General features: G+C 41.7%; 1 protein-coding gene across 38 annotated transcripts in view; it reads right to left on the bottom strand.

Annotated features, from left to right (window-relative positions):
- Positions 1-3,673: 3,673 nt before the first annotated feature.
- The window catches only part of nrxn1a (neurexin 1a), a 2,579,010-nt gene continuing 2,558,470 nt past the window's right edge, over positions 3,674-24,213 (bottom strand). For 36 of the 38 annotated variants that reach the window (XM_072507900.1, XM_072507883.1, XM_072507882.1 and 33 more), the window contains one exon: positions 3,674-7,065. In XM_072507900.1, coding sequence (XP_072364001.1) covers positions 6,761-7,065 — 305 coding nt within the window. In that variant the 3' untranslated portion in view covers positions 3,674-6,760. The remainder of the gene's footprint in view (positions 7,066-24,213) is intronic. The other 2 variants (XM_072507972.1, XM_072508016.1) reach the window with 1 other exon arrangement.

Here is a 24,213-nt window from a genome sequence, read left to right as displayed (position 1 = left end):
TGGCACCAGTGCTAGACTATTAACAAATCATGAATTGTTCCAGGTCCAGCACCAATTTAGTTGTCGTAAAAGTCCATCGATTCAGTCCCAGCATCAACACTTAAGTTTCTGAAATGGAGAATTGCACCCAATATCTTTATGCTTATTAGCGATGTCATGAAATTATGTTTAGTTAGCAATTCACAGAAACGCACAAACTATAAAAGTTTAGCCTGTAATTTTAAAGACCCGGCTGTTATCGACAGTCACTGTGTGAAATAAAAATTCTTCTGTGCACTCATATATTCTGCCTTAGATATTATCAGTTATTCGTTGAGCACAGTTGCAATGAATTTAACAGTAGATAGGTCATAGAATCTCTACAGGGAAGAAGGAGGCTATTTGGCCAAACAAGTCTACACCGACCCATCGAAAGAGTACCCTAACTAGACCCTTGCCCCCACCCTATCCCCGTAATCGCAAGAACATTTTGGATACTAAGGGCCAATTTGGCATGGCCAATCTATCTAGCCTGCGCTTCTTTGGAGGAGAACGTGCAGACTCCACACAAACAGTCACCATAGGCTTGAATTGAACCCGGGTCCCTGGCGCTGTGAAGCAGCAGTGCTAATCACTGTGCCAGCATGCCGTACGTACAGCAAGCAACATTATATCAACATAATAATCTTTATTGTCACAAGTAGGCTTACATTAACACTGCAATGAAGGTACTGTGAAAAGCCCCTCGTCACCACATTCCGGGAACGCCTGTTCGGGTACACAGAGGGAGAATTCAGAATGTCCAAATTAACGAACAGCATATCGTTTGGGATTTGTGGGAAGAAACCGGAACACCCAGAGGAAATCCATGCAGACACAGGGAGAACGTGCAGACTCCACACAGACAGTGACCCAAGACGGGAATCGAACCTGGGTCCCTGGCGCTGTGAAGCAACAATGCTAATCGCTGTGCTACCATACCACCTACATTCCCCCGAATCCCTTTCGCAGTACGGGAGTCCCCACATTATCTCATACTTTTGATCGAAGTGTCTACACTACAAAAAATACCGCATTGGTGGTAAAATGCTTTGAAGGGTCTGGTGGGGGTGAAAGGCCTGACATAAATTCATGTCTTTTTCATCCTCATCATGGACATAACCATCGCTGGAATTCAATTTGTCCCCTGGAATTTACATATTCTTGCCGATTCACTGCCACACAGCCCGGTCTTTCAGACCTGTGGAGAGTCTCTCCCATCAGAACACCTAGCTGCTACACGAGCACCTGCCAGCGATATCCCAGGATTCTCACCCCCACCCCCGGTCAAGAGACCCAACTCAAACAAAAGCTTGGATTTAAAGAAACCAGAAATGGGAACTTACATATTACAGATGAGAAGAGGGAGAGAGAGAAAATCTTCCATTTTAATACAAAAGCTATGAGTAAAAAAGACAGACCCAAAAGGTTTCATAACTACAACTACATACAACTTGCATTTATATAGCATCTTTAATGTCATGAAATGTTGTTCTTCTTCCATAGAAGACCCTCTGAATCGGAGAAGATTTGCTTCCACTACTGTTTGATGAGTTCTGAGATTGCCTGTAAATCCAATGCACAGTCTGTAGACTCTGGAGATGGCCCAGCAATCTTTAGCTTTGAAGAAAATTATCCTGCTGTTGAATATTAAAAATATCTAAGTGGCTGCATTGATTGACACCCAATCTACTTTGGATTGGATTGGATTGGATTTGTTTATTGTCACGTGTACCGAGGTACAGTGAAAAGTATTTTTCTGCGAGCAGCTCAACAGATCATTAAGTACATGGGAAGAAAAGGGACTAAAAGAAAATACATAATAGGGATACAATGTAACTACATAAGCACCGGCATCGGATGAAGCATACAGTTAATGAGGTCAGTCCATAAGAGGGTCTCTTTTGAAGTGGATGTGAAACAACTGTTGCAGCTGAATAAAATTACATCTGTTTTCTTAGTTTAAATGGACTTTATTGTTGACATTTCCCTGGATTTGTTTGGATAGGTGGAGCTATTATTAATTCTTGCCTGAGTTTCCAAAGAGCTGTGTATCTCAGCAGTAGAGCAGTGTTCAGTTTTTGATTAATAGCTTTAAGAGGTTATCAAAGGTTTTTCTGTCTTTGATTTGACCTGATTTTGTCGAATAATTTATTTGTTTTTATAGCAGATTGACCACTTGAGGGGATTTACATTTTTTGAATTGCTTTTATACATGAGAGGATTTTTTTTTCCAATTAAGTGTGAAGTGCTTTTGAATATGACAGCTCTATTTAATTAGAATTTTTTTAAATGTCCATTTCAAAGATATCTCAAAGTCTCTCCATAGTTGATATTGGGTGAGTGGCTATGGAGGACATATGAGGTGGGCATGGAAGCTGCTGGTGTGTAATGGGGGCATGTGGGGGCTGAGGAATGAGGGATTGAGGACCTGACATTTATCATTAAAAATGGGCCAATATCCCTGTAAATGGAGGCAGATATTCCAGTCTACGGGCCTGGCTATCTGCCAAATTCTCCGTCCCCATGAAAATTTGGCCACAGAGATTTCTTTACCTACTGATCAAGTAAGTTTTGACTAGGGTTAAGGGTAACAGGGTGCATTGGAATTGGTAATAAAGGAAATGGCAAGAATGATCATTTTGTATCAAAATAAGCAATTGTATCACTTCAAGTGGAATCTCATTGGGTTAAATTTTATACTCCTCTACTTAAGAATTTAAAACTTCTTACTGTGCTCATTCCAGCCCAACGCCGGCATCTGCACATAATGGATTTAAAAGTGGGGCCACTTAAAATCCAGCAAAGACATTCCCGACTGCCTACCCACCCACCTCCGACATGCCTGAAATTTTACAGGATGGTGTGGCGGGCTGGGGAGGGGGTGGTGGAGGGAGGCATCAGGTGGTTATTCTTCCTTGGGCCTATTGCAGCCCCTAAGCAGACAATGAGGGTAGGGTAAACCTCCCGGCAGCGTGGGGGGGGATTCAACGGGAAATCGCATTGACAAGTGATGGGAATGGAGAGTCCGCCACCAGCAAATGGCGCTCCAAATTCTCCATCCTCGCTAACAGTGGTAGCAGGATGGACTCGCAAAGGAGAATTAACACTACTCCTGATATTAGATTGTTGCAGGACAGTGGTTGCGATTGTGGATGACCTCCGCATTAACTTTTTAATAGGGTGGGTTGGGGATAGGGTGTGGGCAGGTGGTAGCCTGGGACCACGGTGCCCTGTAAAATCCAGCCCAATGAGTTTTAGATAAAAGCTGTTACTCTGCAAAGTAAAATGAAAGTCGTTGATAAATACAATGAGTAAATGAAGGAACTCAATATCTGAGATGCTGGTAAAATGTACATTCTGTTATTATAGACTGTCTTCCAATCCCAGGAGCAAATATACGTACAAATGAATTAGAATCATCTCCTGTGATAACCCCAATATACCTGGAACTTAATTTCATCCAGTAAAATACAGCAAAACAGTCACATCAAAAAGATCCTAAATGGTTCACTGTGGCTTGGTTACAAACCAAAAAATAAAGTTGATTAAACGATGAAAAAGTAGAAAAATGTTATGGAAATGCTACACCAATACCAATGAAGTTGTAATTCCTTGAGTGTTATTTGCGGTTAAACAGGGAAGAAACAAAAGATTGTGTATCACAAGGTTTCTATTATAAGAAACATTTTATTAACAAAAACAGTAAATTCCACTGGCTTAGCATTTCCAATAATGGTTAACTTGGCTTTTGCAACAAAATTTTCTTTCAATATTTATCACACAAAGCACTCGAAGATGGGGCTCCAGAATGATTTTGCTTGTTTTATCTTGTGTGAAATGCATCATTCATAAGTAAAATTTCATACAGTTTTAAAACAAGAGTTTGCCAAAACACAACACATTACAGTACCAAACAGTATCAACCTAAATGAGATTTGGAAACTGCCATGCTAGGGGCTGTAGGTAGTTTAAGACATAAGAAAAAGTTGCTTCGGTGCAGCCATTAAACCAAATTGTTGACTGCATGGATACAACCACCTTGGCAACATGAATAGCTTAAAACTGTCTAGTTAGTCAAGTGCTAATTACTTTACGATATATTCTACTGTTGTCTAGTTGCTCTCTAAAGTTCCTACAGCCACTTTTAATGTATCTCTGATTGTATGAGCGTGTTTAGTAATGGGGTTAACTAAAGTAAACAAATATTTGTTTCCCAGTTTCATCTGTTGTCTGCATTAATTACTAGGCCTTGGGCCTCTTTTATACCTTTGCATCACCAGAACAATGCAATTATTGGAGAATACCACTCTGCAGAAGTTATGGTTCCATGCTGAATCCAGAATGCCACAAGACTTAACAACCAATCTCATGTATGGAGGAGTTTCTCAGCAACCTCTGAACCTACTTTTCTAACGATAATAAGGAAACGCAGCAGATTACTGCAAATTGAGAGGGAAAGCAGACTTTGATCTCACTGCAAAAGGTTATTTGTAAACCTGATCTTGTGGGATTTTCAAGTCTCCTCCTGGTACAATTAAGCAAGGATAAAATGTTCAGAATTACCTTTTCCAACCTTCCTAATTTCACAAACATTAACAGTAGTTTGTGTGGGAAGCTTGAATATGTTTGACTTGTTCGTGTTACTGAAGACATAGGAAAACTGACTTTAATTGTAGAAACATCACAGTTCTGTAGAATGAAATGGTCAGCAATCTGACGTTAGTATTCATTTAAAATTTAAAGGGGTTGAATCTTCATGAACATTTTTTAGGTAATGTATTATTGTTTTCAAATGCCCAATATAATTTCGTAAATCGCATCAGAACACATCACTGTGACATTATTCATTATTGTGATTAAGGACCCATCTGCTCCTCAGAAGCTGACAATAATGAGAACACTTTTTTTTCTCCAAGGTAAAAGCAAGGGGATCAAAAATAAGTTTTGCTTAGGCAGGATTTATCTGAGGTGGATAGCATAAAATGAGTAATGTAATGATTGTTTTAGATGTCATTGAGGTGGCTGTAGCAGTTGGCAAGGAGACTATAGTCAAATCTAAGTGACTACTGATACAAAATACACGATTCCTGTTATGTTGTGGCCCCTGCTGTTTAAAGCTAATTTTAAATTCCTCCTTCCTGTTTGAATGTGTGAACATCTATTTTCCTCCCAGGAGGTCTTCGAGCAATTCAGCTGGTTTCCCTTGAAGTACACCCATAGAAACTAATATATTCTCTTTGTATTTGATTTGAAACGCATTACAACCGGGTTTATTGCTGTGAAATCATCTAAAAATAATATAGAAGCTAAATAATGAGTTCTTAAGATCTATATACTTTAATATTCCACATATAGGACTGTTTAGTCAAAGCTAGAAAATGAAAGACCTTTGATGCTTTAATGTTAAAACTTTCAACTTTCAAATGGGATAAGGGACATATTTAAGTAAAAAATGATGAAACTTAACAATATGAAATAGGAACAAATAAGCAACTGTATTTTCTGCAATGACTCTATAGATACTTAGGAGGATTTCCATGTAACAAGTACATGACATTAAGCAACATCAATATCTGGCTTGCAAATAATTGAAAGGTCAGATATTTCTTTTAGCATTTTTCATTTTCCCCACTGGATGTAGCAAACATTTAAAAAATCAAGGTGAAATAATTGAAACCAATTTCCATTGATTTACCTTACAAGGATTTCATAGCATTAGCCACCATTTCAGTGTAAAACTTGCTTTGTTTCCCACACAACAAAACCTCATAAAAACATAAGAGATTACTGTCTGAGTCAATTACAAAAAATGCAGCTAAATCATATGTACGTTCATATGTATCCCTCATACATGTATGGTCGACATTCATTACGATGGAAATTAAAAAAGAAGTTTGAGACTATTAATGACCGCTGCAAAAACATTGTAACATTGCAGACGTCATCAACAAGTTCAAACCTGTCTATACCTAGCTACAGCTATAACATTACGTTTACCAAAAAATGTCTGGATAGCAGAGATATTTGCATTGTCTATACAACAGGCTATAAAACATCACTCATCACAGTCCAGAAAGCACATATACGTGTTTGTATAAATGTATGTAATAACATATTAGCGTGCATGAAAATTTTCAAATGATTGTATCTATGCTCTCTTTTATCTGTATATATCCATGCCTTACATTTCCTGTGGATGAAATTAAGGCTTTCCTTACTTCTTACAACCAGAAAGGGATTATTCCACTTTATACTATTTTACCATTAGTCTTATGTTGCAGCCAGCACTTAAACACAGGTCGCCCATGGATGTAAAGATGATAAACCCTTTACCGTCGAGGGTCTGCTAACTATTGTCTATTTAAGTTTCTTGGAGGAATGAGACTTCTGTCATGTTGCACAATTGTTGAGCACTTTGGCTGAAAACTCATGGGTAACAGGTAGATTCTCTGTGCACTGTTGTAATACTCTTCTTTATGAATGCTTCATGCTGTTGTCTCCACAGTAAAGTTCAGACAACGAGAAGACGGAGCGAATGAAAACACTGTGAACAAGTAGGAGACTCCAACCAGCTTGAAATGTTAATGCTTACTTTACAAACTGTTGTCTTTCCTTCCCTATTATGTGTACTGTCTTTATCCTGTGTGCTTTGCAAAAAGTACATCTCAGTTTTATCATGTTTTTGATAAAATGAAGTTTTTTTTTGTTTTCCTTTTCTTTTTACAGGCTTCCTGTATAATCAGACGTAGTACTCTTTATCCTTATTCTTCTTGTTTTTGCTGGAGTTTTTGGCATTGTTCACCTGCTTCTCTTTCACTACAGCCCCATTGGACTGAGCCGAGTTACTGATGTAGTTTCTGCTCTCATCCACATGGTAGGAACCTTCGTCCCTATTCCTGTACTTGTACATAGCATACAGGAGGATGAGAATGCACAGGGCGGCTGCTGCCACAATCCCAACCACCATCCCTGTAGTGCTGCTTGATTCCCGAATCACTTCCGCTGTTCCTGGGAAGCCTCTGCCACCTGGTCCAGTGGGATTTGCTGTAGGCATATCATGAAATATGGAGGAAGTTATTACTCGGTTTTAGATCTTTTATTGTCAGTATCATTTGATAAAATGGGCAAAGGGGTACAATACAGAATCTGGAAGGGGTTTCAAGCCACTGTTAAACATTTTTTTATGGCCTGCAATTTGGGAAAGAGAAAGTGGTTGAAAATCTTAACAAGTGTCAAAGAAAGTGGTCTACCAGTGCTTAAAGGACTTTGTTAGTTCTGATTTCCTTTGTATCCCACCCAGGTGTCTGTACATTGAAGCAATTCTCAAACTATGATTATGCATGCTGTAGACAGTGCTATCTGTTGTCTAGAATGAAGTTGTGTACGAACATATCACTAGGTGGCAGTTTGGAATTAACTACTCTCCCTGTGCATTCACCAACCACCGTGCTTTAAGGATAATGGCACCCCATTAATACAATTAGTGTTGTCACAATCAGTAATGCAAAGTGATCTTGCTGCAGACTTCAAAGTAAAAGGCTGTTTGCTATTTTCAATAACAATAACAATAAATCAAGAATGGTCCATGATGAAGAAAAGCAAAGGTCCATGATTAAGTAGAGGAATAGGTTTCTAATGGGACTTTTGTGATCATTATAATGACCTCCCAGGAGCAAACAAAATGGACAGCACTGTGCAACCAAAAAGCATAGATGTTGAAGAACAGAAACATTAACACAGGCTAACTCAGCAGCACATAATGAGAATTCTGAAATGGATGGTAACCGTAATTGGTTTATTGGTTGAATGCAAACATTAACACTTTAACATTTATCCCGAAAGTATCAAAAAAGAATGCTCACCATACAGGTCAGTCAACAAATTGCCCCCATGATTGTGCATGAAGGAAAAATGAAAGAAAGTTGTAAAAGAATGATCTAGAAACACGATCACATTTGTTTCTTACAGTATTTCAGCTTCAATGAAAGACTATAGAATACGTTAAAACTGTTCAATCTTTTAGGTCAGTTAACACATTGCAGAATGTCAAATTTTCATGCCTTCCGGGTACGCCCCATCTTTATTAACATATCCATCCCCATTTCAAGAAACAGATTTTTACATAATTTAACAGAGTGATTGAGTGGTCAACTGAACCTCCTGTAAACTTGAAATAAAACATAATACAAAAAGGTCAAGCCACAGCCCAGGAAACATGCACCAGAATGTTAAAGCTCAGAGACTCAATAAAGGTGGGGTGCTCTGAAAGTTATCTTCATCGACTCACGTATCCTTATCAGTAAGGCTCTGAGATAAACTGTTCATTAAATGTCACTCCTTTTCAAGATTTGCCCTGAAATACTTTCAATAGCAATGATTGTTTTCCAGCAAAGGGAATGATTCTCAGGCCAAACCTATTTAATACCTGCTCAAAAGAATTGTTAGTTAATGCCATTTTGACATGACCGACAACCTAAAAAAGGTGCTTGAACACACTTCTGGGAAAGAGTAAGCAGACATAAATGCTGAACCATTGTGAAGTAGTTCTTGACATGGTATGCGCAATCTTATGTTAGAAAATAAGAAACATTATTACGCGAAGCACCTGTATCATAATTATACCATTACAGGTACCAACAGACTCTCCCCTCTAAAACATCAATGACATTGCAGTAAATTCCTTGTCAGTTTATAGGCATTACTTTCTATTCCTCTGTGTGTCCATCATTTGTAAGCCAGGTCACCTTTGAACCTTGCATGTAATGAACAAAGCAATGGCAAACTCTGCCCTTACCATTTGCCAAATTCAGTTACTTAAGCAGAGAAACTCAATTTCAATGATAATTAATGCTCCCACACCTTTTCAGGATAATAACCATTTGTCATGTATTTGAAACCTGTTTAGAAGTTCAGTCAAGCCCATCAAATTCTAGGTTTCCATATTATTTTAATGGCAGAAAGGAAACTTTAGAATTGAGGGAAGAACAAAAGGAAAACAATACTAAACACATAAGTACTTTCACTAGTAATGTAAATCAGGACTAATAAAATAGTCATAGGGAAACAGAGAATTAAAGTAAGACAACAACTGGACGTTGAACGGTTTTGCAATTTACTTTGTTAAGAACTGTAACCTTTCAGCTTTAACACGATCAGAGGATCAAAGGCCAGCAGTCATGATGGAAATAGAAATACTGCTTTTCTTCAAAATAGTTAATTAACCTATATTTCAAGAAACATGAACTTGGTTGCATTGTGATGAGAAAAGTATGTTTAATCTTGTAATTCTGAACTAAATTGAAATTTTGTTAAGTCAAGTACATGACCCAATTTTACTTTTGTTTTCACTAGGGTAGGGAATAGGGTTCTGCTAGCTCCTTTCTATTTCTGTATATGTTTCAGTCACTGAATTTCATTGGTCTGATTAAAACTATATGGGGCAACAATTTCATGGGGGGCAGGGTGTGGATGGATCACAACCCCCTCCCCCTCCGGTAGCAAAGTCAGCATGAAGCCAACCTGCACCACGTCAAGCTGCCCCGTAACCTGTGGGACTTTGGTCCCTCTTTGGGAGGAAGTCTTGCCCTTGGGATCTGCTGGCTAATTCAATTGGCTGGCAGCTCCATTAGTCCCGGACGAGACAAGGGCATATTAGAGGGCGCTGCCGGGACTGCAACTAGGAACAAGAAAGCTTCGACCCCAGAGCAAGGCACATCCATGCTCTGAGGCAGGGAGAGTTTGGACGGTTTAGGGAGGGGGTGCAGAGAGGATGGCTGGTATGTTTTGTGTGCAGTGGCTATGAAGAGAGGGGGCAGAAAGAGGAGGGTTTGGTAACTTATAGGAGCTGTCCCCGATTCGCGAAGGTAAAACCCCTTCCTGTACATAATACCTCCACTTCTTTTCCATCCCTCGAAAACCTTTTTTTAAAAAAGAGGCCTGCCCCAATGTGTGTTTTATGGCATGGGCAGCAGATTATCAGGGTCAATTGACTTGTTAACAAGTTTAATTTACCCATAATTATTTATTAAAATATAATGGGTGGGTTGCTGATTTCGGCATCTGCCCACCCTCATTATTATGGGGTTGAGCTCGCTCGCCCACCCGCACTGTTTTACTTGCCCCCCCCCCCACCCTGGTGAAAAGATGTCTAGCAGGGCACATCAAATGCAGCCCAAGTTATTTGCACCAGGAATAATAATCCTAGGTGATACAATATTGATATTTTGGACAAGTTCATTAGGGGGGTGGAAATAAAAGTTGTTCACTCTTAAGGAACAAGAATATCCAACAGAGTAGCAGAATGGAATTACTTGCATTGAGTTTTTTCTCACAAGTTTTTCAGGTGCTTTCGTTGGGGGGGGGGGGGGGGGGGGCACTTGGATCAACAAAACAGGCGAGGAGGAGACTTGTAAAAAGAAAAGGAAATGCAAAAGCAAAATATTGCAGATGTTCGAAATCTGAAATAAAAAACAGAAAATGCCGGATATATTCAGCAGGTTTGGCAGCATCTGTGGGGCGAGAAATAGAGTCAACGTTTCAGGTCACCTGATAATAGGTCACAACCTGAAACATGAATTCTTTCTCTCTCCACAGGTGCAGTAGGTGTCAGGCCTGCTGAGCATTTCCAGTTTCCAGTTGCCACTCTGCTCTGTCTGTCCTACTGAGATCAATTAACTCAGCAAGGGTCAGGGATCAAAGATGAAATGTCCCCGGAATGTCGTCCAATAAACTGGGTGGACCAAGAGGGAACTGACTGGGTTAGTGCAACACTTTCAAATATGGTGCATCGAAATGTAAATGTTGGAAGTAAATGCCTGTGGATGCACTGCTGGTACAGGAGGCCTCCTACAGTCGTCTCAACTTGCAAAATTGGTCTTTTTAAAAAAACTTAGTGCACCCAATTCTTTTTTTCCAATTAAGGGGAAATGTAGCATGGCCAATTCACCTATCCTGCACAACGTTTGTGTTGTGGGGCTGAGACCCATGCAGACACTGGGTGAATGTGCAAACTCCACATGGACAGTGACTTGGGCCGGGATCAAACTGGGGTCCTCAGAGCCCTGCGGCAGCATTGCTAACCACTGCGCCACCGTACCACCCTATAAATCTTTGTAAAACATTGCCAAGGAAGATTGACATTACATTAAAATTAAAAATGTACTTATGCCAAAGAAATAAATTAACACTGAAACTGTAATACCACATGTGATCACTCTCACTTCATCTGGAATGTTACTTTTCTCAGCATCTTGGTCTGCAACCATTTCTTTAGTTCCTCCTTATACCAATATCTTAAGCAGTATATTTGAAATCTGGGGCAGGGTTTTCCGTTTGGGAGACTGTGGGCGAGATTCTCCACTCCCGCGCCGGTTGGGAGAATCGCCTGGGCCGCCAAAATTTCCTGGGATGCCCCTCCGACGCCCTCCCGCGATTCTCCCAAGTGGCGGGAACGGCCCGGTCGGGTTCTGCGGGCCGCAGGCCGGAGAATCGCCGGAGACACCCAAAATGGCGATTCTCCGGCACCCCCGCTACTGTCAGGCCCGGATGGGCCGAGCGGCCAGGCCAAAACGGCGGGTTCCCCCCGGCACCGTCCACACTTGGTCGCTGCCGTTGTGAACGGTGCATGAATGCTGGGGGGGGGGGGTTGGCCTGCGGGGGGTGCGAGGGGGGATCCTGCACCGGGGGGTACCTCAAATGTGGGGTGGCCCGCGATCGGTGCCCACCGATCGTCGGGCCGTCCTCTCTGAAGGAGGACCTCCTTCCTTCCGCGGCCCCGCAAGATCCGTCAGACATCTTCTTGCGGGGCGGACTTAGAGAGGACGGCAACCACGCATGCGCGGGTTGGCGCCGGCCAACCCGTGCATGCGCGGATGACGCCCATTATGGGGGCCGGCCGCATCATCTATGCTGTGCCGCCTTTACGCGGGCGACAAGGCCTGGCGCGTGTAGATGACGCAGCCCCGATCCTGGCCCATTGTCAGAGCCTGGATTGGTCGGGATCGGGGCCGTTTCGCGCCGTCGTGAACCTCAACGGCGTTCACGACGGCGCGGCCACTTCGGCGTGGGGGTGGAGAATCCCGCCCTGTGTTCTCCACCGGTGCTGAATTGCACCTGATTTGCTCTCCCTCTCAGAGTGCAAATCAGGAAGCGAGTCCCAATCCTTAGCTATGCAAATTTTTGCGTGGTGTGGTTTGCCTGGGATTTCCTAGGGAATCCCACTATCAGGCCGCCATTTTGAGCAGGTGGCCCAAAAACGAAGTCCCACAGCTCGGCCTCCCCCTGGCAATGCGATTCAGCCCCCCACCTCCCCACCCTGGAGCGCAATTCACCCCCCGCCCCCCCCCATACCAACCTGGGTTTTTCTGGGTCACCCCCCGTTCCACCTGCCGGCGCCGATCCTGTCTAGTCCCCCAACGCTGGATTCTCCCCCGCATCAGGAACTCTGCTACCAGCAGCACACGGCAGAGAATCCAGCCCCTGGCCATCAAAATTGTAACAACATTAGTTAAGCTTGTATTTAATAATGTGGCTCCCTGTTAATCACTTTGATCCTGTAGCCAAATGTATAAACATCCTTACTTTGATTGGATGCCACAATTTTGCATACCCATTGAAATAAAGCAAAAATATAGGAAGTGGGATTTTTAATCTAAGTACAGAAATGTCCATTGCCAGGCTACATTTGCCCTTGTGTTAATTCTATTTCACTTTGGATCAGCAGCAAGTCGACCTCTGAAAACTTCATGGAATCTCCTACTCTCTTTTAGATTATAATGTAATTGCCTAATTATATCCCCCTCTGATTTTTTAAATTATATTTTGCAATGGCACAAAAGCTTCAATGTAAATTTGATACCACTTTCATTGGTTCAAGTGATTGAGACTAGACTTCAAACTAGGGGTTCACTTGACAACAGTAAATCACTCATATCTCTCGAGACTTAAGGTGTCAACTGACACCATAGAATAAATTAGGACCCAGTGCATTAACAGTATCAATTGTTCGATATGAGCATTTGAAATACTTGAAATAGATACAAAAGTGCTGTAAGTGCACTGGGTAGTCAGAGTCTGAAAGAGAAAGGTAGTAATTTGGATGGGACTGTTTATTATGATGGATAGTCCATCTCTTAAGAACCTTGGCCATGCTTTCTGTTTCACTTATTGATTGACTTGTTCAGTTTCAGTATTTACAGTTCCTTTTATGGTGCACAATGCCCCAAACCTACTGCTGTAACAACGTCTATTGGAATAAGGCATAATCACAGAGTGTTTACTTACTGGCACAGTGCAAAGTCAAGCACAGTAGTAATATGTTTACTTCAGAGATCCTGCACAGCATTACCTGGTGGCCAGCTGAGCACACACTAAGACACTTTATTTCAATATACAAGAAGCTGGAAAAATCAGCACATTGCCAGGTCAGTTCAGTTAGCTGAGTGCTAAATTGGATACAAAATATCTTGGATTCGAAGCCTGGGAAAAATTGATTCAACTTTTCATCCTTTTCAGCTACATTCTCGGAACTAGGAAGAAACAGAAGGCTAATAATCTCGAATAGTGCTTAGCAAACTGATGCAGTACCTATCTTTGGACACTCCTGGCTGTTTAGTGTTAAAAAAAAAGGATCAATTCTATACACAGTAGGAGTCTGACTAATGGAGAGTGATATCTATGGGTCATCACTCTTGTAGATGTCAGAAATCAGATAGTACACTTTCAAATTTCAAAGGAGAGCTTTCTGCTTGTCAAGATTAAAAGCAGGGAGTATGGTATTTCACAGCAGTTGGGTGATTTGATCCAGCCAATACATTTATTTCATTTTCTTTAATACTGGGCAGGATTTGTCAGATGGTGGAATTTCCTGCCCCGCCACCACAAAGGTTACTGCGCACAACGCTGCCAATATTCACTGCTACACAGCCATGTATACTCTGAGGAGCGTTGACTGGTTGGAGGCAGGACGGCCACCCCTTATTCAAGAGGAAGTCCTGCCTCAGTGAATTTCCCGCAATCTGACAGGCCGGCAGCTCTGCAGTCCCAGCAGCACCACAAACAGTGATGGCCACTGCTGAGACTATATGCAATCCCTATGTGTGCTGGGAAAAGCAGGACCAGATGGATGCAGGGGTCTTAGAGTGCACGGAGGGAAGGCCTCAGGAGAGGTGCGGGTGGTGGCAAGTGTGAGATTGGAAAGGCCAGGGATAGGGAGTACCTGGAGCATTCAGGTCCCTTCCCCTGGAACAGGGGAGGGGGACCATAAGGAAGTGCACCCCCCCTGTCCTGCCTGAGGCTGGGCAGAGTAACCTCCTTCCTGCCAGTCTCAGAATTGCGACTAGGTGGGAAGTAGCTCTTCAGTAGCCATTGATTGCCCACTTAAAGGTCTCAACTGTGACAAAGGTGGGTGGGCTACCTGAGGCCTCGCTCACCAAGCTCCTCTCACAGAATTGCAGACAAGTTGCAGCAGGTGGGAAGGCCTCCTGGGGAATTTTACCTCCCACCCAACTGCCAACCCACCGGCATGGGCCTGTAGAATTCTGCCAATTGTTTCAGCATGAATGTATTTTATATATATTTAAAAGTAAAGCTTTTACAAATTGCTAATCCGGTCTCTAATGTGTTCAATTAGAAATATAAAGGGCATTTATTCGTTTATCCACTGAAATCAATTTGGAAGGAATGTTGCTTCTGAAAGTTGAATTGGCTGATTCAGATATACCTTAGAGTACACAGAAATGTGTGTTCAGGCTCAATGAAGGAAATAATTAATGGAGGAGATTTATGTGGAATCTAGAGATCAAGTGGGACATGGGACCCAAAATAGACCACTTACCACAATGAGGTCATAGTGCTGGCATTGTCGTAAATTGCAGAGTCAGGTAATTTCAATATGCAGAAGTGTGGAGGCGGTGTAAATATAGCCTGAAATACTCAGACATGCCAAGAAAAATCCAATGGGTCTTGAATGTCAAGGAGGGGGGAAGTGGAAAGTATCTTTGGACTGGGGACTACAAAATGCCTGGAGGGAGTGAAACAATGAGAAGTAAGGCAGACTGAAATGCCAATTTCCATACCATCCTGCACCCTTTTACTGGCCACCCATCTGAACACTCCAACTTTAGGAGCATTAAACATACTTTTCTCGGCATGGCTTGATATATAGCACATTGGGAAAGAGTATTAAGGACATAAATGCCCTCGTTTCAATGATCAAATGAACCTCACACCTGCCTTTCAGTGGGAGCTCATACAACCTGAACAGCAAATTCGCCAAGGTGAGAATGAAGTGGAACTGATTTCTGTTCATTGCAACATTAATGTAGGATGTCGCTGCCTGTCTCGAGAGCATAACAGATAGAACATAGGTGTGGTGCCAATTGTGGCACCAGATATTTACATCTGAATGAAATAAGTATGTGAATATGGCAGGTCAAAGTTGACATTTAGGGTCTGACTCCAGAAGAGATGTGCAGTTGCGTTCTTTGTTGAAGAGAATGGGTTCTGTCCAAAAACTTCATAGATTTTCATGCTTTCCTTTATCTGGATTTCTTTTTATTCTAGGATGAGGGTGTAGACACTTGAAAATAATTAAAATCTATACAAATCTTTGAAGATTGCCAAAAGGTTATTAAGTCAATCTGGATTTGGGAGAAGGGTAGAATAGTTACATTAAATTTCAATGATTCTGTCCAGTTCATTACACTATATATTAATTTTAAGTTGGTTAATTACATATTAATATGTTTCATTTTATGCAAGTGATGGGCATTAGTAGTGCATTCACTTGAGTCCTCTATATATAGACGCAGACTACAATTGTGTTGGTTGGTTTAGGAGATGCATTTTTGTAATATGTAACCTAGGGCTGGATTTTACCAGCCTTCTAGGAATTGGTGAGGAAGCATGATGGCCCATAAGATGGCAAGTCATGGGAGAGATGAAGTGTCCCTTGCCTTTCTGTCACCATGGCATTTTGCCAGCAAGGGGAATGGAGGAAGATGAACCTCCCACCCAAAGGCCAATCGAGCCACTTAAGTGGCAATTTAAGGGCCTTTTGTTATCGCTGGCATTTCACCAATGTTAGATAAGTCCTGTGCCGTATGGACATACCAATTGGTGAACATAGCAGTCTCCCTGCTGGCTCTGCAGCGGGCCCTCAATGGCCCACTAAGTGGCACTCCAGTGATAATGGACATCTCCACGGCAACTTTCCTCCTCTGTCATCACTAACACTTCCCCTCCTCCTTGCTGGGGCCATGCCTGCAGGCCATGATGTACCCAGGCCCCACTTACTTGGTTGTGAATGTGGCTTGCTCCCAAGGTGTCCTCTTTGCTGTGTGCAGTCCTGCCACTCCTCTTTGCTGTGTGCAGTCCTGCCACTAGTCACTGCTTCCCTGTGCTGCTGAGCTGCCAACCTTCTGGTTCTTGAGGGCGGACGCTCATCCCTTTGACTGCACAGCTGGAAAATGTACCCCCTCCCACCCCCCGGTTTCCGGGCCCATCATTGGTGCCTGGCCACAACCAATAGAGTTTTGGTCTTTGTAAATAAATATAAAATTGTGTTTAGATTGGCTCTATGTTTATCTTTCGCAAACTGAAGCAATGATTTGTATTCATAGAACATGGAAAATTGCACCAAGGCAAGAAGAAAGTGGATGCTGAACCAATATATATGCCGATATTTGGAGCGGTGACCAAACATTGGTCAAATTGGCGAATTTTAAGAAGAGCCATTAAGCTGGAGAGGGAGGGAGAAGCAAAGTGTTTCAGAGAAGAATTCTAGGTAATGGGATCATGGCAGCTGAAGGCATATCATTCAATGATGAGTCAAATAATTCAGGGGATATTGTAAGCTAGAGAAAGTTGCAGAGATAGAGAAGATAGAGGCCAAGCAAAGATTTAAACACAAGAGTCCGAATTTTCATAAAACCGGTTGGACTTCGGGCCTAAGCTAAAATAGAACTCGAGTCCTGATTCTGCAAGCCTCACCCCCAAACCGGACACCCACCATTTCCGTCAGCGGCTGAGTTGCAGTATACACATTCTTGGTTCAAGGAGGCACATGCATACAGAAAAGTGCTGCTGCCTTCAAACAGGTACAATTTTTGTAACTGGGGTTGTCCAAAACACAATTTGTGGGTTTTATATATTTGAAGAAAAGGTCTAAAGCTGCTAGAGTTATCAGAGAGGTAGGGTACCCTTTTGGGAGTGGTAAGGTGTCCTATGGGACAGGCCAGAGGCCTCTTTGGGAAAGCTAGATTGCCCCTTTGGGAGAGGTCAGATGCCCTTTTGGATTGTTAAGTGCAGACATGAATATGCCTAAAATGTCGATAAGCTCAGTGGAACAGTCAAGCTGTTGTGTCATTTAAATTCTGAAACCCTTTAAATTTTTGAAAAAAAAACAGCCTGCCGGGCTTCTTACAATTTCACTAGCTGACTGTTGACATAGACCTGAGGGTTAGTTTTATACGATTAATGCTGCTTGGCTGATTGCACAATTTATCATTTTCACAGTGGGGGGCCTGTAAATTCACAGTTTGATTGTCACACCCACCTAGCTTAAAGTCTTTGATGTGGGCAACGAATGCAAATGTTTGTTTTCAAAGAGGATTAAGTATATGAAGAAAATGTTTGTTTTTATAACGGAGTAAGTACTTGAAAGAATTTAAATATATTTAATGTTTTTATGAAGGAAAGTGTTTTTTCTAATGTTAGGAGTCTGTAACAGACATTTAGAAAGGTATTTCATTTCAACCCTTCATGACTCCCAATGACTGTCAATGGTGGATACTAGGTAAGTTGGCATGGAGGTGTAAGGGCAGAGAGGAGTAGGTGTGAGGCATGGGTTGGCACTAAGTTGGAATAGGGGATATAAAGGGCCATGGTTCTGGGTATGCATAGCTGGCATGGAAGTTATGAGGGTAAATGGTGGTCTGGTTGGATGTGACATAGGTTGGTATGGAGGGTATGAGTGATCATAGTGGGGGTGGTCTGCTGGGGCATTAAATGGCAGGAGTAGGCATGGGAGTGTATGGGTGTGGTGGGATTGTGAGAGGTAATGGCTAGAAGGCTTTATTTGTTTCCCTTTTTTTATTGAAACTGGGAAGAAATCCCAAAGTACTGATGCAGGCATTTTAATCAGTCCATCTGGGTACCTGTAGCCCTTGTTGCTGCCTCTACATTATTTCTAAACTGGGTGGTGGTGGGGGAATGGGGGGGGGGGGGGGGGGCAGGGGGCAGGGGGGCAGGATGACACCAGTTAGCACCCATCCCCTGAGAATGAAAATCGGACGTTCCGGGGCACTTGCTCCCGAGTCGGCTTTGCGGAGATGGGAATCTTCCCGACACTGCTCGCTCCCGCCTTGGGGGATAAAATTCAGCCCAAGGATGAGAATATTAAAATTGAATCATGAGGTACTGCAAGCCAGTATATGTCAACAAAGACAGGGTTAACGGATAAACAGAACTTGCTTCAAAATTGGGCATGGGCAGCAGAAATTTGGAAGGATTGAAGATAGTGGAGGATAGGAAACCAGGAAGGGGAACATTAGAATAATCAAGAATTGAGATGTCTATAGTAGAAAATAGATGAAGGTTCCAGCAGCACATAATTTGGGTTAAGCCCAGAGGTAAACAATGTTACCGAGGTAGAACCTGGCAGATAATCTATTTTCCAAGAATGTTAAATGCTTGAAAGGAGTTTGTTTGGGCAAATACTCACAGATTTTCTAATCTAATATCTAGTAGCTTAGTTCCTCTTGCACCATGAATTATATGGTAGTATCTTACTCAAAGAGTAAAAAAGAATGACCTTCAATAGGATCAACATCAGGTCCATCTCTCAATTCATCTGTACCATGAAGTACACTGTATAGGAAGTGCATAGAAACTGAAGATTGTTTTGTTTTGTATCAGCTGACATCATGCAGCAGATAACAATAAATGGCAGACTTATATGATGAAACAAGGAAGTGATTTTTTTTACCATGTGATTTGGTGAGCAGTGATACTGGAATTTATAAATCGTGCTTCTAGAATTGTGAATTGAAGAATTGAGTCAGTAGTTTAGTCTCTTGAGCTGCAGTTATGGAGCAGAACAAATGCACTCACGTTCTCAAGCTGTACCAGTGGGTTTCTTTTTCTAGTCTTTCTCCTGTTCCAAATTTTTTTTGCACCAATGAGCCTTAATGACTGTATAATTGGACACCTTTGTCCGGGCAAAAAATATTAGACCAGGCTGCCGTAGACCAGGGTTATCTTTTAACAGGGGTTATCTTCAATTACAATTCATTATTGTTTGCCAACACAGGCAAATCATTCAAAATAATATTTAATTCTATAGAATGTTCTTACTCAACAGATTTCCCTACTTTGTGCAAATGTGTTAATCCTTTGTTTGTAGCTTCGTAATAGAAGGTATGCCCTCACAGAAAGATGTGGGTGTGACACCTCTTCATACTGTAAGAACTAGGTTACAATAACAATAATGATCTCTGCCTAAGTTGCGATCTGAAGTGACATGCCAAAGGGCAAACACTTACTGCAAGGGAGACCTTAAATTAATTTATTTCCAGGATTTTTGTAAATTAATATCATACATGATGCAACTAAGTTCAGAACTGCAGCAACGGCTTAAAATTTGCCATTTGCGATTATTAAAAAATAGTGTGCCGGATTCTCCATAGCCCGATGCCAAAATCGTGATCGCCGATCGGGCGGAGAATGGATTCCAACGCTGGAATCAGGGCCGGCACCAGTTTGATGCCGGTCCGCCATGTTCCGTCCCCTCCAAATTGGTGTCATAGTGACGCACGGCACACGCTGTTGCAACGCCATTGGCGCATCATCGGCCGGCACACCTACGATGCTCCGCCCCGATGGGCTGAGTTTCCGATGGCGTGGGCCACGTGTGGTCTGGGATCCGTGCCGCTGCCCAGCGGGGGGCTTCTGCTAGGGCTGGGGGACTGGCCAAGGGGTGGGCTGTGGGGTCGCACTTGGCGGGTTAGGTTTCAAGCATGGCCGGCGTCGTTTTACGGCACGACCGGTGCAGGTCATCAGCCCTGCACATGCGCGGCCCAGGACTCTGCCATTCTTCAGCCATTTTTGGCACGATCCGCGAGCGTTTCACGCGGTGCCAGTGCTAGCCCCTCACCGGTACCAGAATCGGTGAGGATGTTCGCGTTGATATTCCTGTCGTGAAACACCCGCAAATTCTCCATTCGCTCCGGCACTTAACCTCAGGAATGGAGAATCCAGCCCAGTAACTTTATAAAGTTGTTCTGCATCTGAGATGACCAACCTCAATTTTTTTGAAATATCATGAATCTAATTTTCCATTTTGTTGGGAAAGAAAGCGCTTTTGTTCGCTGATCATGGTGACAACTAAAACATATTCTAAATGCGGCTTTTGAATATACAACACAATTATAAAACTGGATCTGATTATCCACTCCAATATAGATGTCGTATTAGATGAGTATTTCTGATATACTGAAAGAATAAAAATGTTTTGACAAATATGGATATATTGGATTAATTTATCAATTTTGTATCAATAGAGGTAGCCATGGGCATTCTGAATTTCCTGGGTGGTGTGGGCAGACAGAGGAAGTACTCAAAGAAACTGAAGTACTCACAGAATCCCTACAATGCCATTTGGCCCATTGGGTTTGCACCGACCTTCTGAATGAGCACCCCTACCTAGGCCCGTCCCCGTAACCCCACCTGATCTGCATATTCATGGACACTAAGGGCAATTTTAACACAGCCAATCCACCTAACCTGCACATCTTTGGATTGTGGGAGGAAACCGGAGCACTCGGAGCAAACCCACGCAGACACGGGGAGAACATGCAAACTCCACACATACAGTCACGCAAGGTCGGAATTGAACCTGTGTCGCTGGCTTTGTGAGGCAGCAGTGATAACCACTATGTGGATCTCACAGCCGGTAGCACAATGGTTAACAATGTTGCTTCACAGCGCCAAGGTCCCAGGTCCAATTCCCGCTTGGGTCACTGTCTGTGCGGAGACTGCATGTTCTCCCTGTGTCTGCGTGGGTTTCCTCCGGGTGCTCCGGTTTCGTCCCACAATTCCCGAAAGACATGCTAGTTAGGTAAATTGGACTTTCTGAATTCTCCCTCAGTGTACCCGAACAGGCACTGGAGTGTGGCGACTAGTGGATTTTAACAATAACTTCATTGAAGTGTTAATATAACTTCATTGAAGTGTTAATATACGCCTACTTTTGACAATAATAAAGATTAAAAATTAAAGATGTGCAGGGTAGGTGAATTGGCTACGCTAAATTGCACCTTAATTGGAAATAAAAGAATTGGGTAGTCTAAATTTTTTCTAAAATGTTTTAAAAGCAGTGCTAACCATTGTGCCACTCCTGAAAGGTTTCAAAGAAGGTCTTCACAATTATGCTGAACAGGACCAAGAATAACAAGACACCAGGCCAATATGTACTTCATACAAATGTTTATCATCACAGGTGAATTGGACTGCATGACACTTAACTGAAACTTTATCCTTTAAAATAGAACAATAACAAAGCCAGCAGGGCAAATATAAAACTAGGTTGATGCCATCTGCAATGCAATTTAATGGAACTAAAAGGTAGAGCTAACATTTTTACAACATAATGTAGCTCTTGTCTGTTGTACAATTAGAATCTATTTAATTAGTTTTCAAAAACACTGAATTAGACTAATTAATATATCCAGAATGAGTCAGACATATTGTAATTTTACAAATTACTGGTTGCAGGCTGAATATGTTAATGATGGGATGTTACATTGCAGGATTTCATTTGAGGAAGAAGTATTTTTAGCCCATTGTATTTCCCCCCACGGATGAAGGAATAGTTTAAGAGGTTATTGAGAAAGGTCCCTTATTCAGCGTAAAAGCATTATCATGTGGACATGTTGCATCAAGTATTTGAGATGGAAATAATCGATTTTTGTACTGATGAACACAAAACCTTATTGTTATACTCAAATATAGGAAAAGGAAGAGGGCAGATTACTGGTGAGCCGAATGATAATTTGCCGGTTATAGCATGTTGATTTTGGGAATAATACTTCCGTTGGTAGATGATACACTAGACTCTATTCATTTTGTTTTATTAAATGACTATCTGGGGTTTGTGATCTTTTTTGAATAGCTGCACACAGCGACACTGGCTTAACCAGTTTTGTCACGCGCTTATATCACTGTCACATTCTATTCTGTGTTGTTTAATTTGAAAGCAATACATTAACATTTTGAAATAGCTGAAGCAAAACTTTTAATATTTGAACAAACTTCAGCTTGAAAGGAAAGACTCATTCAGTTATATTTCAGATGGCTCATATCAGTCAACTTGAAATGCTACGATTGTTTTATCCAGTTGCACGATAAACTTGACAACAATGAAAAAAATGTATTTCAATTATTCCATTTCGTTAATACCCCACAGAAAAGTTTTAGTTTGCGTGGTACTGCAATAGTCTGAACCTAAGGTCTGTGGCCAATCAACTATCCAAGTAAAATGAAAGCATTGCTGGGAGACAAGCCCAGCGCACTGTGTGAATTCTAAATATGATATTCTCTGTCATCTAATAATTTATCATTTCATTTCAAACAGCTAGCAGCTGCAGAAATTACTTTCAGACAGATTTGCAGTGCAGTCTAGAATAGAACATCCTCCTATCATCCGATACTCATTTTAAGGTGGCAAAAAGAAAGTGATCTGATACATCAGTGATGTTGACAGTAGCAGGCAGTCTGAGATGGTTGCACATCAGTCCTTCCATTTTATCCATCAATGTTTCAAAACTCAAACAGTTAGAAAGGAATAAATTCAAAATGAAACATTTGGTTATGGCTGGCTTTAACCAGACTAAAACTATTGTACAAATGCTGCAAGCATTTTTTTTTCAAAGTACATCTTTTCTGCGTTTGGAAGATTTCTTCGTTCGAGTTGTCAGGTTCATTGCTGTTGTACGTATCAAGTTTAATTAAAGTATTTTTAAAAAATGATTATTTCCTTAATAAAGTCATTAATCCAACTATTTTTATATGTTATTAAATAACTTTTAAAATACTAGTGGGTTTAAATGTGTATTTACATTAATTAATGTAGTCAACTAGGTGTTAGAATCTGTATGCCACAGGACACACAACTCCAGAACATGGCATCATAGATTCATAAAAACGTGGGTCTACAAACCTGTCTTTGGGATAAGGCTGATGAATATGGTTATGCAAGCATATTCCCCATATTTTCCCTCTGACTCACAGCTTTTATAACATAGTTCAGTGCACTTACAAACACTGTCAATAAAAGAGAAGCAAAATGGCGCAGTGAAGCGCCTCTCCCAATAGAGGAGGCAGACAAAGCACAAAACAACAAGAAAACAGGCCATCAGCTCCTTCAACAAGTTGTTCCACCCCTCCCATAAATTTAATTGATTTGCACAAAATCAACATACTTTATCAGGTCACACTACAATACATGCAATGCTAATTAATTAATATTTACAGACACCTACACTGATGGTCAGACACAACTCTGCACATTAAGATGCTGTTATTGGCTGTTTGGACCAAGTTTATTACTTCCCCGGCGTTTAGCTTGAACAAGGTGGGGGGAGCACAGGAGTTCATTGGGTATTTGGATTGGTGTAATACCCATCGCTGTGGCACTTTAGGAGGGGCGGGAAAGTTGTGACCTGTCAGTTCATGTTATCCCAGGCTCCTTTCAGCTATATTTTATAGACAGTTAAATTTTAGAGACAGCAGCATGCAGCTGACACATGGGTTGTATACTTCCAGCTGCAGACATAACAGGCTGTCAATGCTGAGTGACTGTTGATGTAATCTGCTCTGAATTCATGAAAATGATGTGTGCTACAGTTCTGTAATCTTATTTGGAAGTACTTGCTTTTACTTTGACATCATGTTTTCAGAGTTTTCGATGAAATATTAACTTTCCAAGCTGTTCATTCACCTGCAATGTTCCATAACAAAAACAAAACAATGCTGCAAGTCAGGCAGCATCAGTGGACATACAAACAGGTTCAGGTTTCGGGTACAGACCCTTGTGTTCTTTCCATAGATGCTTCCTGACCTGCTGACAGCTTTTAGCATTATTTTTGTTTATGATTTTCAGCACCTGCACTTTTTTTATTCTTTAGATTTCTATCC

This window comes from Scyliorhinus torazame, chromosome 1 (genome assembly GCF_047496885.1).
Source record: "Scyliorhinus torazame isolate Kashiwa2021f chromosome 1, sScyTor2.1, whole genome shotgun sequence".
Taxonomy (NCBI): Eukaryota; Metazoa; Chordata; class Chondrichthyes; order Carcharhiniformes; family Scyliorhinidae; genus Scyliorhinus; species Scyliorhinus torazame.
Note: the sequence above shows the minus strand (reverse complement) of the source record. Positions and strands in the feature narration are given on the sequence as shown.